The sequence below is a fragment of the Taudactylus pleione genome, unplaced genomic scaffold (assembly GCF_031769625.1).
Source record: "Taudactylus pleione unplaced genomic scaffold, aTauple2 ptg000464l, whole genome shotgun sequence".
Classification (NCBI taxonomy): Eukaryota; Metazoa; Chordata; class Amphibia; order Anura; family Myobatrachidae; genus Taudactylus; species Taudactylus pleione.
The window spans coordinates 4,243,688-4,261,687 of NW_028284866.1; the positions used below are offsets into that span (position 1 = coordinate 4,243,688).

Below are 18,000 nucleotides of genomic sequence, written 5' to 3' on the forward strand. Positions count from 1 at the left end.
GGTCTGACCTTACTCAGGAATTGCTAACTTTATCGCACGCTATGCGTCCTCAAGCTGTGTATGGCATCGCAGTGGATAAGTTATGCACGCCCATGCAACGCTGTTCAAATGCACTGGCACGCCTGCGTTTCCCCGACCACCCCACCGTCACCACCCACAACGGCACTTCCTGTCAAACGCTCTGCGATGGGTCTGAGTAATCACTTCGACTGCAGTCCCGATCACATTAGCCGGTTTGCGCACCGGCACTGCGATGCATACGCATGCGCAGAACGCAACAATCGGCCGATTGCGTGCGTATTAGCAACTGCGATCCTTGCTGAATCAGGCCCTATGTCAACTATTCTACAATATTATGTACAGCAATCTAGTGACAATATCTACTTCTGAAATGTAGTTTATTTGTGCAGGATAAGCAGCCAAGACAAAGATTTTGCATATAATTGGACTTGACAGACTATAGCCGCAATCATCCTGGCTGATCCAGATATGCTTGTTCTACACGTAACCTTTCTTTCCATTGAATTGAATGAAGTCAGGCGTGAAGCTTCAGAACTGTGAGCTGTCTAAAGTGCGGTTTCTCTCACAAAATTAATTGCGTACACAATTTCTTTCCCTTACTTGCAGTTTTAAAAACAGTAATGGCCAGATGTTATTTTCTCTCCTCGTGCCAATTGAGAAAAGAAAATTAACATATCCCACCAATCCAGACTGACAAGAGAAAGCTGCTTTTGGCGCTAAAGGTAATGGACCTGGAGACTCGGTAATGGCATGACCCCGTGTCATTGCTAGATTAGATGGAAAGACGCAAGATGGTCAGAGCTGAAGGGAGTGTTAAGCCTTGGAGAGAGATAAAGTGGATGGAGATAAAGTACCAACCAATCAGCTCCTAACTGTCACAGGCTGTGTTTGAAAAATGACAGTTAGGAGCTGATTGGTTGGTACTTTATCTCCATCTGCTTTATCTCTCTCCGAGGCTTAGTACATAGACCCCTAATACAGTAAGTAGAAGAAGAAAACCTGTACAGCAGAGTCCCTGATTCAGAGTTGGGGCCGTATTCAATTAGAAGTGAAAAGTCAGTTTTGGCGATACTTTTTCGCCAATGACGTCATTGTCGCCGGTTTCAACTGACCCCCGTATTCAATTTGTCTGACTTTTCGCCGGTGCTAAAAGTTTGCGCCTTGTAACCAGTGGAAAAGTTTCGCCTATGAATACCTGGCGGAAAAAAGTGCAGAATTGGGGTTTTGGGGTGAAAATTTGCGGCAACCATCCTGCACCCTTTGGACACCCCACATGACGCTAACTGCGTCAAAAAATGCAAAAAAACCACAAAGGACACCCCAAGAAAGCACTTTGAAAAAATGGGCGAAAAAAATCAAAGTGGGGGTACAAAATAAAAAACTAGCGAAATAGCCTTTGGGGGGTCTGCAGGTATGGGGGAGGTGTATTTTTGATTACAGGTGATTGCTGAAGGTGCGTTTTTGACTTTAGAGATTTTAAAATATGCATGCACCCATTTTCATGTACCCCAAATTTGATGGGAATACTTATTTTCCCCCAAAAAATTTGCAAAATACTATTCTTCACAACTTGCTGAAAGACGCTAAATAGCATCTATTGAGACCATTTAAAAACCCCAAATACCTTTAGTAGACCTATTCGGGGGTACCCATAGTGAACCCCCTTGTCAGAGCATCTTTAGGGGGGTGCCAGCTTGATTTAACCAAAACTGACAGAACTTATTCAGTTTCGCACATTTGCAATTGAATACGGGGACACGCGGCCACGTGCGCGATACTTTTTCGCACCTGAAACCAGTGATGATGGCGAAAAGTCTGGAAACTGACTTTTAGCTTCTAATTGAATACGGGCCTTGGACGCAGATCACTCAGCTTTTAAGATCACTCAGATTTATTTTTTTGCTATGTTACAACTGTCCAACAATACGCAATTTAATGCAAATGGCTTTCCCCCATGCTCAATTAGGATTGTAACGTATGTGACGCCATCTTTTGCCTTTAAATCTGATTAATAAAGGCTAAATTAGAAATGACTGTATAGTGACTGCACAGTTTTAAATGGAAAACATATAAATAAGTGCCTATATTGTATAGGTGTTTTGATGGAGGGAGAAGAAATGATTAAACTTCATGAGCAATCTAAATTACATTTATGCTGTACTGTATGTAAGGACATTTTGCTGCAAAAGGAGTAGAAACAACATTTGCGCTACGTGGCCCTGATGCACAGATGAATGTACTTCTGTTTGCGGAGCATATTTAGCATTTTTTTCGCGTTGCGCATGCTCCGCAAACCAATAGTACACGAGTATGAGCAATGCAGATTCGTACGTGTTTCATTTGCATCTCAACCTGCATCTGTGCTGTCATGAGCCAGTTACTGCATGTTACTCATCTGTTACACCAAGAATAGGCTGGTGCAGGTGAGCCCTGATGATGACGAGAATGAAACCAAGGACAGGTGCCGTCTACTTGCAGAAATGTGGTATGCTGCAGTGAGCCATCATCCCATCACAGGGCCTGATGTAGAGAAGGACGGTATTGCACAGCCGCACAGAAGTGTCGCATACCATGCAACAAAAAGTATATGCAGCAGGAGGCGTCTGTAAGAAATAGACACCTCCTTGCTGCAGTTGCGATCCAAGTGCACCGTGTTATCGCCGCTGTGGCTCCGCAAAAAGACGCAGTTGCCCCTCTGAAGCAGGCCCATAGTGTAATAAGGGCCTGATCAGAGATGGACGCTTATGTGATCGCAGCTGCAAATTCATACGGACTGCAGCTGCGAAAATATGCTAATGGTTCCAAAGATCACCTGAGCTTAGGGATGCCCACTGCTACAGTACCTTCACATCTGCGTACAACGTCGCTTACTTGCGTCAATATCGGCAATATGAAAGGATATCGACCAGCCATCTTGCCCTTGCGGAAAGTCTGACCAGCCGCAAATACTGCAGCTTCTCCTGACACGCAGAGGGCTCTCATGCTGCGTATACAATCGCATTGGCTAATTTGTGCACGCCTATGAAACGGCGTTCAAACAGACAGACACGCCTGCGATCATCTGACCACCCCCCGTCACCACCCCCAAACGCTGACTACCTGTCACTCACTTTGCGAAGGATTCCTCTGTGTGTCCGTTATCGCAATGCGATCGCAGCACGTGCACAGGGCGGCTTATACACACATGCGCAATGGCAAACAATAGCACGACCTGTGTAAAAATCACCATTGCGTCCGTCTCTGAATCAGGCCCTAAGTACTCAGGATTAGTTTTTTTTTCGCAGCAGAAGTGGTATAAAGTCACAGACTGAAATGCATATTTTTTAAGAAAAAGTCTTATGGTGCGGTTAATTCGCGAAGGAAGTGATTCAATTCAATGCGGTGTGAATAGCGCCGGGAATGAATTCCCGAAGCTATTCAAATGATTTGCGCTGTTAAATCTGACTACAGGATTTCTTCTCGCACCCTCCTGAGATGCGAGCAGAAACCCGACTTAAGTGCCGGCCGCAATGCTGTTTTCCAGCTTCGCCTGGCGCTAACAGCATCGCGGCCATCACTTTAGTCAGAGAATGCCGGTTAGAGGGACTAAATAGACGCGGTAACTGGCATCTCCCCCGACTAAGTGCAGGCCACAATGGGGACAACTGCATAGCACCGGGAACGCCTCAATGGCGCTAATCACATCGCGCTGAATTAAATCGCCCTCAAAGCGCGCCAAATGAGGCTATTTTGTGCGACGATAGGTGAATATGGACACATCTGTACATAAATGCAATGTAGCAAAATGAGTCAATTTGTATGTGTGTACTAATCCTAAGGAGCTTGGTAAGTTATGTGAACATGGCACTCTAAAGCATTACATCTGTGAGATAAGAAGACCCGCTATCCACAATAAGGCCACAGAGCGAAGTGAACGAGCGCTTACCTTAAGCCGGATTTGCTCGTGAATAGCGACTGGTCTGTTGCTGAAGGTGATTGCATTGCAGAAACTAGCCTGCCTCTTTACTGCTTTCTGTGTGGCGTCCATCATGATCTGTGATCCCTTGGCGTGGGGATGGAACAGGAGAGGACTGATTACTAATCCCCCACATTGTGGCATAGGCATGCAGTGCTTCTGTTTGTGATGACATCGATGAGAGGACGCTGTGATTGTCCCACCTATAGAATCTGAGAAGAGAAGACATTGTGAGATGAAACAAAAACAAATCAAAGAAGCCTCAAAGAAAAAATTTACACTTCATACATTTAGTACAAGAACTGGAATGTTGCCCGTGACATAGCAATAAGGGCCAAGGTGTAAATAACCGCTACTGCGGCCAAGTAGTGCCCTGGGACCATGCTGTGGCCCCTATGTGGAACACGGGCACAGGAAAAGAACGGGGGTGGGGGGCAGTTAAAAGATAAGTAGAAGATATCAACATGTAGCGTCATTTACTAAGCTCTATGTTATTTCTATTCCCTTACTTGGCAGAATTTACGGTTTGCGAACGATTTAAACAAATTATTTAACCAAAAAGAACACTGTAGAAAAGCTAAAAGCTTTGGATCTAGAACCATAGTTGGCAATACTCTAAGATCGTTTCCAGAGACACTTTGCTGACGAGCCGGCGGATCTAAGCAATGTTAGGCACACAGACTTTGGGGCACTACAGTCCCAATTATGTCAAGTTTAATGAATGTATTATTTTTTAAATTGAAATGATCTTCAATAAATACTAATTCATAAGTTTCAGACAATAAGAATCGACGGCAAGAAATACATTACAACAAGTTGCGCTCACTATTGCATCTAGTATGCAGAAAAGATAGATGTTATTTTTTAACATTTGGATAGTTCCAGGTACGAACCTTCAAAATGACTGTCCCTGAATATTAGGGTCAGTTGGCAACTACAGTATGATAAAACAACCGTTTGCTGTGCCACAAGATATTTCCTCTCTACTTGACCAATAAATGATGATACCCCACTGTATAAGGTAACAAAAGGTTATAATCCTAATAATAACTGAAGATTAAATCTTGTTTCCTGATAGGTTACAGCAGGGACATACAACTCACAGGAGCCAATCGACCTAAAATTACTGCTGGCATCTCACTTATGATTACCTACTTTTTAATGGTGCTCTCCGAGAGATCCGAGGGAGGGAGGCCCAGGTCTGGTGCATAGGGTGTGGCGCCGCGAATTGCGTCAACGGTGGAACTGCCCCTGTGATGTAATGCCGTGAGTCATTACATCATGCTGTGGTGGGAGGGGCCATGATGATGTGATTCCCAACAAATCACATAATCACCCAACACCCCTCCCACTTCACTGGATAAGTGGCTGGGATATGGGGGGGTGGTCTACTGCCCCAAATGGGTGAGTCTCCTGTACATTTCGGGGGAGTAACAAAGCATAGCCTAGATTTTGGGAGTTTTTGCTTTCAGAGTTAATAGATAGACATCTTCCCTGGCTCCTTAAAATGTCCTGCTGGTTCCTATGTTTTTTTTTAAAAGGTTTTTATTGAAGCAATTAACACCGAACATCAAAATAATAAAAAGTAATAAATACAATTTTCCAGATCAAGTTCAAGAAATAGTATACATGGCGTTTTAACAGCTACAATTATTCCAGGACATTTTTATATGTTTGCATACATAACTGTGTCCATTTTGTCCAGTATTTAAACTAATAGATATTACATCTGAGACACCAATAATAGACAATAAACAGATAATAACTGACTAAATAAAAAGAAAAAGAGTGTCTGGCACTCACCCACAAGGCAACACAATAGGAGGATCACAAAAAGAGGACTCTAGTTTCATACCATTGGGTCAGACACATACTATGAAAAATTTGGGTTTGTGTTAAAGTTGGCAGAGTCGTAATAAAACTTTCCCAGGTATCGGAAAAAAAAGCGACCCTTCTCTCCTTTTCAAACACCGACTCAATCCAATCCATACGGAAAATAAAATGTAATTTTTCTTTATATAATTGAAAATTGATGGGAGTTGGGTGTATCCAATCCTGCAAGATGGTCTTTTTTGCTGCGGCACTTATTGCAAGTAATAATTTTCTACTTCCCGTGGTGAGCTTTTGTCCCCTTGGAAAGATACCCAGGATGGCCCATTGTGGAGTAAATGGTACAAAATTGACTAGGTGGTTTTCCGCCTCTCGTCGTACTTGTCTCCAGAAACCTTGGACTACAGAACATTCCCATAAACAATGATAAAGATCGGCCTCTTCCCCAGCACATCTAGGGCAAGAGAGTTGGAAAGGCCCATTCTGTATAATCTGTAAGGGGACAAATAAGTCCTATGATATACATTTAAAAAGAGTTCATTATATGAACTAGCGGTTAATAATGTGCGTGACTTCAGTAGTCCTTTTACCAAATCCTCAGTAGTCAATGTTGGAAATTGCGTCAACCACTGGCGCATCCCCTGGCTGACCAAACCATGATTTAGATTCTCACTCTATAGTATATAGAAATAGCTTTGCGTGATGGTATTGGTCCTGAAGCCGTTGATCTAATGGATTCCGCCAGTCATCACTCGAAAGTGGCCGTATTACCGAGGCTATATAATGTTGTGCCTGAAAATATGCCAAGGGATAAGCCCCTAGAGTCTCAAATCTCGCGGTTGCCTCACCTATGTTTAACTTCATTGGCTGCTGAATTCTATATTATGCTGTCCACTGATTACTAAATAATCTTTTGTGGTTTATATTACCAACAGAGGGCAACCACAAGAGGCTGCAATATCTCTGCTCCACAGGAAGCTGATTTGTGTGTATATACAGAATCAGATACAAGGTAGGAAAAGCCTTATACTGCAACGGCATCATCAGACAATGATTTACTGGGCATAACGTGAAAGCTGTAAATCACTGGAAATTGACACTGCACCCAGCAATAACGTCCCACTGTGAGTAGAACAAGTTGTCAGGCAGCATATTGTGTTCACATCTTTCCTCCAGATGGATGGGCTATTGAGCCACATGTGTCCTGTAGTACGAAATAGAACCTTTTGCCAGTCGCAGGAACTTTGTAAAGCGGCAGCATAGTAAGTTATCACTATACAATATACAGTATATACAGAATACAGCTACACGTAGCTTCTTCAGGAGAGGTTTGTAAAGTGAAATAAATAATTGCTACAGTTGTCTCCTCAATTCCTAATGTATCATGGAGAATACACTTGGCACAGTTTATCCATATAGACCTAATGACCAGAGTCAACTGATCGTGTAACTAACTAGCAGAGGGCTTTTGCCAAAAACAAAAGTATCCAAGGATTAGAGCATACATGCCCACCTTTTAAAAAGCATTTCAGGGAGACTGTGAAAGCAGCACCTATGAGCACGGCGGTAAAGTGGGCGTGTCCTGCTACATCTGAGAGGCGTGTCATAATACTGACTTACATCCAAATGTAAATGAGCCCCAAAGCAGTCAGTAAGATCTACTTGTTGATGAAAACACACTGATACTTTTTAGAAAATACATGTAGCCATAGGGATCATTGTGCCTTATAACCAATGCAGGGAAATTATAGTAATGATCCCATTTGAATACATATATATATATATATATATATATATATATACATACACACACATATATATATATATATATATACACATATATAATCTGTTTTTATTTACATATAAAAGCTTCATGATTGGGGTAAGGTACAATCAGGGAGATTGCTAGACTCTTCAGGGAGACAGGGAGATTGCTACTATTTCAGGGAGTCTCCCTGACAATGAGGGAGAGTTGGCAAGTATGGATTAGAGACTGAAACGTCACACATAAGTGGCAGCCAAAGTTACATCCATAGCTGCAGCGTAATTAGCTACTTAACCTTCTCTGCATTTTAACCCTCATGGCACAATGACACAAGTTGCATTCCAAGTATAGATCAACACACTATGCACGACATTGCAAAGAGGATCTTATTGTATTTAGACATGGATGCACCGAAAGGAACACAAGCTAACAGAACATCATCCTATACTGTTAATTCTTATAAACTCTTCACAAATATAGGTCAGATTGATATCAATTGAAAAAGGGGCTGGTACTCAGTAATTTAAAATAATGTATAGTCGCTCACCATGCAGAAAATACTATGGGCCCATATGTGTAGCGTGTAGCCACAGCTCCAGGAGCACGTGCATTCTATGGCACCCCACCTCTACACACACTTATATATGCTAATTATTTTTCCGGTTATCCATTATGATTGAAAATGAACTAATGTTTGCACTATCTGCCTGCTTAGTTGGCATACAGGATTAAACGAGTGGTGATTAGAATATAGTAAGTATCATAAACTAAAAAATACATCTTAAAAAAAAAATATATATACAGTCTCCCTAATCCCAATTGTGCATGATTTACCCTGGTATTTAAGAAGGCTATGTTTCACTAATAAATCAGTCTAGTAGTATGCCACTTGTGGAGACATGGGTGAATGGGTAAGCTTGCAGTCATTCATTTAGTTTAGCTAACTGTATGTGCCAGCTGTCTGCAACTCACCCCTCTGCCCTCACGAGACAGAGCAGAAAGCAGGAGGCATGAAGCAGAGGAGGCTGGTGGCCAGTGACTTAGAATAATAAAATGGTACCTATATAGCCCTGGCCTGGAGCATGAGCTCTGCCCTTGTATGGGCCTATTTATCATTAGAGAAAGTGACAACCGCTGTGATTAGGAACATTTTGTCAGGGCTGTTTATCAACAATGAGGTCATATCAAGGCAGCTACTCCAATAGCAGATGTCCTGGTGAATGCAAAACCCTGTAATTTGCTGCTAATCGCAGTGGTGATAGTTTACACTTACGGATTCTGGCCCTGATTCAGAGACGCTCGCTATTTGCGAGCACTCGCTCTGAATCAGGGCGGGACGGATTTTTTTTTTCACCGGCCTCCAGGCCGCTTGCTAAGCTGTGGGTGACCATCCACAGCTTTAGCGGGCGGCTTGGCGATGGTCGCGATTATTGCGACCATCGGGCTTGCGACTCATCCGTTCATGTTACGGCCCTGATACATTTAGGGGTCTATTTACTAAGCAGTGTTAGGAGACAGAGGGAAAAGTAATAAGGTGCCAACCAATCAGCTCCCAACTGTCATTTTTTAAACACAGCCTGTGAGAAGACAGTTGGGAGCTAATTGGTTGGCACCTTATCACTATGGGGTCTATGTACTAAGCAGTGATAAGAGACAGAGTGAAAAGTGATAAGTCAGTGATAAGGTGCCAGCCAATCAGCTCCCAACTGCCATCTCACAGGCTGTGTTTGAAAAATGACAGTTGGGAGCTGATTGGCTGGCACCTTATCACAGACTTATCACTTTTCACTCTGTCTCTTATCACTGCTTAGTACATAGACCCCTCTGTCTCCTAACACTGCTTAGCAGTGTCGGACTGGGGCATGAAGGGCCCACTGGGAAAATGCATTGGTAGGGGCCCATGCCAGCCACCACAGACACTTGGCAAACCATTAGGCAAATCTTGGTGTACAGTAGTTTCTACAGAAGGGAGCCAAACCCCCATGTTGATCAGTGGTTCTGCTCCTCTAGGTAATTGGCTGTCTATTAGAGTAGCAATCTATAATTTGAGGTCTGGAACCTGACACCTAAAGAAAGGGGATGGGCCCACAGGCAGGGGGCCCACCAGGGATTTCCCCTGTAACCCTGTGGACCAGTCCAACCCTGCTGCTTAGTAAATAGACCCCTAAATGTATCAGGGCCGTAACAAGGGATGGATGAGTGGTGCTGCAGCCTAGGGGGCAGCACCATCCCTGCCCCGTGGCACCTGCATTTGGTGTGCAGGGTGCCTGGAATCTGCAGCTTAGAAAAGCGCTACATGGATAGTTCATGTGCTCGGCTTCCCCCCAAGCCCTGGAGACAAGTATCCGCAGAGCCGGCTGGAGTATACTAAGGATGATCCGAGAGCTCAGCTACTCCCCCTGGTGCCGGCAGCCCCATCCCCTCTTTGTGACATCATGACATCACAAGTTTAATGCCGTCACAGGGAGATCTATTGACCGGCTAGGGCCCTGGAATGGATCTATCTTTTTTCACAAGATGAATCTTGATCAGGAAAATGCATCCACTTGTTCTGCATCTACCCGAAAACTATTATTTTTTTAGCGCAGTTTCTCATGCAAATAATCTAAAAGTACATGTACAGCTGTCCCTTTTTTTCTTTCAATGTCCTGGCAAAATTAAGTTGGCACAGGTAGTCAACACAGGCTGCATGGGAACACATCACAGAGAGGAGGGCAAAAGTTTTAGGCTAGCCACTGTTTCCTCATCTGCGGCCTGGCATGGTTATGGAGCCACGGAACGTCAGCCAGAAGTCGGGATGCATTAGTGTACATGAGATGAAAATTGATACAAGACAGAAACTTACTGGAATGAGACCTATCGTATTTAGAGAAGTGGAATTTCTTTGTTTACCGTTATATATGCCAGGAGACAGGGGAAGTCCACCGCCTCCGACCGTATGAGCTTCTTCGCTAAGTAAATTGACATTCCACACAGTTCCTACACACGTCTCATATACCTTCACACTATATAGAAAGAAATGGATAATCAATCTCCTGTTTAGTAGTGTTGCCCTTTGTGAAAGGGAAACAGGAAGGTGTCTTCTCTTCCTATTAATGCATTCTTCTCTGGTTACCCCATCTGCACACTCCTTGCTAAGGAAATATTTCCTACACACACTTTTCATCTCCCTGCCTGCTGTGCCTTTAATTACCTGTACAATTAATTACGATTGACAATGTAATGGAATATTTATTTAAGATTGCAATTCATCACAATGTGGTCACTGCTTGCCTTCATGGAATTTAGTCAACAACGGTAACTTGCAGACCTCAACAGTGGTATACGGGAGTACAAATGCTCTTTGCTAAGGTCACGCACCTACGATTGTAGATTTGCAGGTATGAGCACTGGTCTGTTGGCCAAGACAACAGTGTTTGTTGGAGCACAGAATCATCCACCAGCTGATGAATCGAGCAGGGAAGAGTGAGGACATTTTATTTGAGGATTAGGGGGCCTGATTCTGGGTCGGACACAGGTGTATCCTGCATCTACATGCTTCCAAATTATTAAGCCCATTGTCTTTCCGACCGTCATGGGCGCAAAAGATCTGTCTGAACAAAGCGTCCCATCTGAGTCCGCTCCAGAGGCGGTTTAAGAGTTGAGGGGGGCCTCTCTGGCGGTGCTGTAGACTCTGGCATTGTGAGTCTACTGTGCATGAGCAGCTCTCCAGGAACATGGCGCCCCCGCCATGTTCCCAGGACAAATCTACTGCGCATGCGCGAATCACCAGAAAATGGCCTTGGTGACCATTTTCCCGGTGATTTCTGCAGCTCAGCAGACAGGGCCGGGCCGACGGAGTGGGGGGTAAGTATATTTATATGGGTGCAGGGAGTGGGCCTCCCTGGACTCAGGGGCCCGTGTGCACCGCACACCTTACACCCATTATAGATACGCCCCTGGTCCGCTGAACAAGCTTGGAAGTCTAAGCTACACGCCCACTATACACCTATGACACTGCCACGAGAGACACCTGTTCCATGAACCTGAATAGTCACCATATAGTTGCTGCCTAGAAACACCCATTTCATGAAAGGCTACGTCCACTCGAGATATGACTCAGATGGAGCTACTTACCACTGCAAATTAATGTACAAGGCAGGATGAAAATAAAGGAGGATCTAAAGTGATATTACTGTAGCTTGGACTGACAAATGGGGATATTACCTGGCAGTAGGGTTGGAGCTTGGAGCATGGCCACGCAATTGTGTCATTTTGGCCCCGTCCCCACTACACAATGCAGAGGTTACTGTGGGGGTTTGTGTTGGAGTGGCGAGGGGCGGGGGGGGGGGGCTGGCCAGGAGTTACCTCCTTTTCCGGGGGATCTGTAGTGCCACCTGACTTTCTGGAGGCTCTCAGCCGAATCGGGAGAGTAGGCAAGTATGGAGTGGGCTGAAGCTGAGAAGGCTGTGTGTGCTGCTACAGATACTGTTCTTCCACAGGGACTTTGGAGTGGGGTGAGTCAATTTATGTTTTTTCACTTTGTATGGGGCTGGGCTGGCTGGGGGGGGACCATGAAGGTTATTTTATTCCTGTAGGGGGCTGGGGGCCATGAAAGGTTTCTTTTTCTTCCTGTGGGTCTGTACTTCTGAGCTAGAAGCATAGGCCCACAGGATGAAAACAATAAAACTTTCATGGCCCCCTATACCACAGTAATAAAATAACATTCAAAGCCCATGAATTTATGGCCATGAATAATATTTTCATTGATCAACTCAATCCTAGATAGCCTGCAAATCCTGGGATTGTTATGTATTTGTTTATTACTGACACTGATATCAATGTTCCCCAAATGATTGCTATGTCTTATATAGATCCATGAATTTGACTGGATCATTATATGGCATTTTGGTAAACAAGGTCGCTTTCCAGCCTTACTAACATATCCCAAGTGAGCCCGGGCTCGGGAGCTAAATGGCCAGACCTGGTCTTATTTTACCACCTGATTACTATTGTTCTATGACAGTGAATGAGGACACATATAATAATTACATCTCTAGGGTATATTTAAACACAAAATTGCTCCAAGTACTTAATCTGAGTGGATGTTCCTTTATAATGGAAAGGACTGAAGCCTATGCTAACCCATATCTAATCAGTATGCATATTTTTACATTGGGCACACTGCATTACAGTCCACCTCCAATGATCGGGGCAAACGCTGTAAGTACGTCACCGTTATACACCCTAAATCAGTGGTCCCCAAAACTGTGCGCACCCTGGGGTGCCTTGGGACACTTGCAGGGGTGCCTCAGGATGGTGGTCCAGCACCAAATCAAATTATTTCTGGTCAATGTAATGTAATTATGTGGACAAACAGAAGCACAAACCTGTCCACCACTACATAAATGAACCTGAGGATGACAGGTCAGCCCAATGTACTTCACTTTACTACTTTACTACATTTTTTCTGAATTTCTCAATAACAAACGTTTGGCTTAGGGGCGCCATGAAAACAATGCTGATACTCTAGGGCGCCGTGATTCAAAAAAGTTTGGGAACCACTTGCCCCCACTGCCCTAAGTATATGGCAGCTGATCAGCAAGTAGTTCTTACAAACATGATCAGCCATAAGGAAAGGTTAAGGTGATAATATTTTATTATACTACTAGCCATAATGTGCCGCTCAACCCTACCATTCACTTTCACTCCATAATCCACCCATCCCTGGGTTGTATAACTGTTGTTATTGTATGTATTGTGTAATCCTATATACTGATGTATCATTGTGTTGTTATTGTATGTATTGTGTAATCCTATATACTGATGTATCATTGTGTTGTTATTGTATGTATTGTGTAATCCTATATACTGATGTATCATTGTGTTGTTATTGTATGTATTGTGTAATCCTATATACTGATGTATCATTGTGTTGTTATTGTATGTATTGTGTAATCCTATATACTGATGTATCATTGTGTTGTTATTGTATGTATTGTGTAATCCTATATACTGATGTATCATTGTGTTGTTTAATCTCTGTACTGTGCTACAGACACCTTGTGGCGAAATATAAAAACAAGTTAATAATGAAAACGATATAACTCAGCATGTCCTTTCAGTTCAGCGTCTATTAAACAATACCTAGAGTTGTTTAATGATTGCTATACTAATATTCTTATAATGTTCTAATCATGAAACCATGTGACATCATAGCAGCAAAATGGAAGGTGAAAAATATATGGAATCATTAGCAGCAGTGTGGTGTATATTAAAGCAGGTTTTCTGTTAAACAAGTCATTACTAACGGAAGCTGATGAGAAGAGATATGTCTTCCCTAGACAGCAGTACAGACTAGGAAGCGAGACCCCCAACGCTTCTGTAAAGACCCGGAGCTGATTTAGGTGCTCAGTGCACCTTGGCTGAGTCATGCAATCTCATAGTGTTCCATTTTAGAATGTAGAAATCAATTACAAGCACAGTCTGAGGGCAATATTTACTAAGCGACGGGTTCTAAACCCTGGCGGTTTGACGGCAGGTTCTATTCTGTTCTAAACCCCGTGAGATTTGGTGGCGGTTTTGCAACTGCTTTGACTCTCTCTAACACAGTTGTCCTCCAAACATTTTCCTTATGCTGGTTACAACATAAGCTCTAGATCAGTGGTTCTCAAACTCTGTCCTTAGGACCCCACATAGGTTACGTTTTCTAGGTCACCTAGCAGGTGCACAGGTGTATTCATTACTCATTAACACATTTTAAAAGATCCACAGGTGGAGAATATTATTTAACTTGTGATTCTGTGAGGAGACCTGGAAAACATGCACTGTTTGGGGTCCTGAGGACAGAGTTTGAGAACCTGCGCTCTAGATAGCACTATTGTACTTCAACTCCCCATCAGAGCTCCTGAGAACAAATGAATATAGAGGATAGCTGCTTTATGCAAATTCATAAATAATTAAAATATAGAAAATTTGGGCTGATGCATAGATGAACGCAGCACCATAGCCACTTGTGACTGAAGAGGCCTAACAGAGCTGTGAGGCTGTGTTCACTTAGGCTGAGTTCTGGGATGGTGTAACGACGGCACTGCGGGCTGTGCAGAGCTGACCAGAAGCATAATTTGCCTGTTTTCAGATGTTTCCTTTGCACCAAGGATAGAGCTGGAGCAGCTGTGCACTGATACAGGTGACAGCTATGAAACCAAGTGTTAGGGCAGTGCGGCCACTGAGACGCATACAAATCTGCATATGGGCGTATATATACATTCAGTACCATGTGGGAGCAATTACGGACGGTTTGTGTTCAACTCTGTATCGGTCTCTGTAAGAGCAAGAGATTTGCATTATGTACAATGTAAGTTGTGCTCAGTATATACAGCAACATAAATAATGGAAAATGTATCAAAACTGTATTGTGGGAGTCACAACAGGATAATGTTTTGACAAAAACAGGGCCGAAACTAGGATTTTTGTCACCAGGGGCAAGACAGTAATTTGGCGCCCCCCATGTAATTCCCCCTGCAGTAGTGCCCATATTGTAATGCCCCCATAGTAATGCCCATATGTTAATACCCCCATAGTAATGCCCCTGTAGTGCCCACCATACAGTAATGCCCCTGTAGTGCCCATGCTCCCATATTAATGCCCCTGTAGTGCCCATGCTTTCATAGTAATGCCCCTGTAGTGCCCATGCTCTCATAGTAATGCCCCTGTATTGCCCATGCCCCATAGTAATATCCCTGTAGTGCCCTTACAGTAATGCCCCTGTAGTGCTCATGCCCCCACAGTAATGCCCCTGTAGTGCCCATGCCCCAATAGTAATGCCCCTGTAGTGCTCATGCCCCATTAGTAATGCCCCTTATTGCCTATGCCCCCATAGTAATGCCCCTGCCCCCATAATAATGCCCGTGTAGTGCAGCTTATTAAAAAAAAAAAAAACTTACCTTGAACCCCGCTCCTGCATCCAGCGTCGCGTCCGGTCCGCCGGCTGCTCCTTGGAACTATGGGGGAGATGTCATGACGTCTCCCCCATAGTGCCCGTGGGGAGAGCCGGAAGCTGTAGTTCGGGAGAGAACTCCAGCCTCCGGCTCCAGCTACACCGCGTCGCTGCAGAGAAGGAGCCGGGCGCCCGCTGGTAATAAATATTACCAGCGGACGTCCGGCTTGGAGCCTCTCTGCAGCGCCGGGCTGGAGGTCACTGGCACCAGGTACAGCGGCTCACCCGGTGCACGTGCACCTCCAGCCCCCCCCCTAGTTGCGGCCCTGACAATAACAACGGTGGTTACTTAAATATATCAGGCTGGTTACCCATTGGCTTTGTGGTAAATGTCAGTGACTTTGTATGGCTTTTTCATGGCCAAGGAGCTTGCTCTTGCACATGGGGGGTCCCAACAGTGAACGGAGCAGAGTCGCCCCAAAAAAGATACGCCAACGCACACACTACAGGCCGCAGGCACTGGTGGTAATGGGGTAACAAACTAATGGGTTCAATCTTTGTACCTATTTACATGTTTTTAGCAGTGCTAAACAAGGCTATAAAAAGTAATGTATTGTGAGGCCTGGTGGTAAGGGGTCTAATAAGTAACTTAGGGGTCTATGTGCTAAGCCTTGGAGGATCTCACAGGCTGTGTTTGAAAAATGACAGTTGGGAGCTGATTGGCTTGCACCTTATCACTTTCTTATCACTTTTCACTCTGTCTCCTAACACTGCTTAGTAAATAGACCCCTGTGTTTGAAAAATTATAGAAGCAGGGCCGTAACTAGTGTAGTGCGACCAGTGCCATGGCACAGGGCACAGCAGGGCAGGGGGCGCTGTTCGGGTCTGTCAATTTTCTGTTTATTATCATTCTCACTTGTAGCTTCCTCTTATTTTATCCCCAACATCTCCTGGCCTCCCTCATCTCTTCCCTGGCCCTTCCCCATGAGGCAATGGCCCTTTTTCAGGTGTGTTATCTATTTAAAAAATAGGGGGGGTATCAATGCTCATTCTGGCATAGGGCACCAAAAAGTCTAGTTACGGCTCTGGTTAGAAGCTGATTGGTTGATACTTTGCCTCCATCCACTTTATCTCCTTCCAAGGCTTAGTACATAGGGAATGGGATTGAAATACCGGCGGTTAGAATCCTAACAGTCACAGTGCTGCAGGCGGGCATTGGTAAGTACCTTAACCCTCCCCTCTCCCCCCCCTAACTCTCCCATAGGGGTGCTTAACCCTAACCTCCCGTCTTCCGACGTCGGGCTTAAGACAAGACATCTGCATTTCGATGCCTATCTTAAGTCCCTTGTCGGGCAGGTCGCTTTTGGATTTAGAACGGCGGCATTGCGTCCGCCGGTCTATTAACTACATCCCGTACATAGACCATTAAGTTACATAGTAACCAACTTATTACCTATTTTGCAATGTAAATTAGTCTATTTGTTTCATAAGCAAATTACCAGCCATCAAAAGACATATTTGTGTATTCTGTCTACAACAAAACTCCAACATTTCTATATTTCACTAAGGACTCTGCTGACATCCTTTACTTGTTTGCTTATTAAGACTAAAGTCTCTGTAAACATCACACCCCGTGTACTGTATCTACAGTATCTCATGACTGAGCCCTAAGTTTATGAGCGTAAAATCAATCTGCTGGATACTGTGCTCTGTCACAAAGGATAACACACTTACTGGTGTATTTTGGAGGGGGAAACTGCCACAGGCAAGAAGCATAATATAATAAGAAAGGGCAGCGTGATAAATGCCAGGCAGCCACGTGTTCTCAGCACCAGGTGCATCCAGCATCATTAGTGCCAGAACTGCACTCGTTCACTTAGCACATAACTATTTATTATCATTGTGCCAATGATGTCATCTGATTAAAAAGTACAGACGTGTCCACATTAATATTTCCTCATATTGCGCCAAATAGACCCGTTTGGTGCGCCACAGACTTTGCGACTTAGCCGTGATGTGTCTTTTTCTTAAAATATGTGTCAACATTCAGGAAAAATGATGTAAGTACGAGATTTGCACCAGGCGTCTCGCGCTATATGGTGTAAAAAGGAAAGGGGAATGAATGGTGGATTTTTTATGGTCATCAATAGGGGATTTTTAATATCTATAATGGATATTAGAGCAAATAAATGCAGCGCCCTGGGAAATAGCCCTGCCAGCCCGCTTCTCCAGCCGCCCCTGAATTTTACACAACTTCTGGCATTCACATCACATGTCACATAGACCCCCGAATTGTTTCTCTGCGGCTCTAAAATAGTTGCGACCGGCATTAAAGAAAAGTATTAAGTAGGATTTATTTGTCTAGTATTGCTGGCTAAATAGTAGAATATACGCACTATTGGTGAGGAAGCGTAAACCTGGGTATGACTGGCATAATTGGGGAGCCCTTGTTCACTTGACAACTTAAGCACATGAATCACATCCCTAATTATAGATTCAGTATAGGTGATA

General features: G+C 44.0%; 1 protein-coding gene across 1 annotated transcript in view; it reads right to left on the reverse strand.

Moving 5' to 3' along the window:
* NEURL1 (neuralized E3 ubiquitin protein ligase 1) overlaps positions 1 to 18,000 on the reverse strand; it is a 138,039-nt gene that overhangs the window by 76,212 nt on the left and 43,827 nt on the right. Inside the window, exon 2 of the mRNA XM_088448683.1 lies at positions 3,947 to 4,188. Coding sequence (XP_088304809.1) covers positions 3,947 to 4,188 — 242 coding nt within the window. The remainder of the gene's footprint in view (positions 1 to 3,946; positions 4,189 to 18,000) is intronic.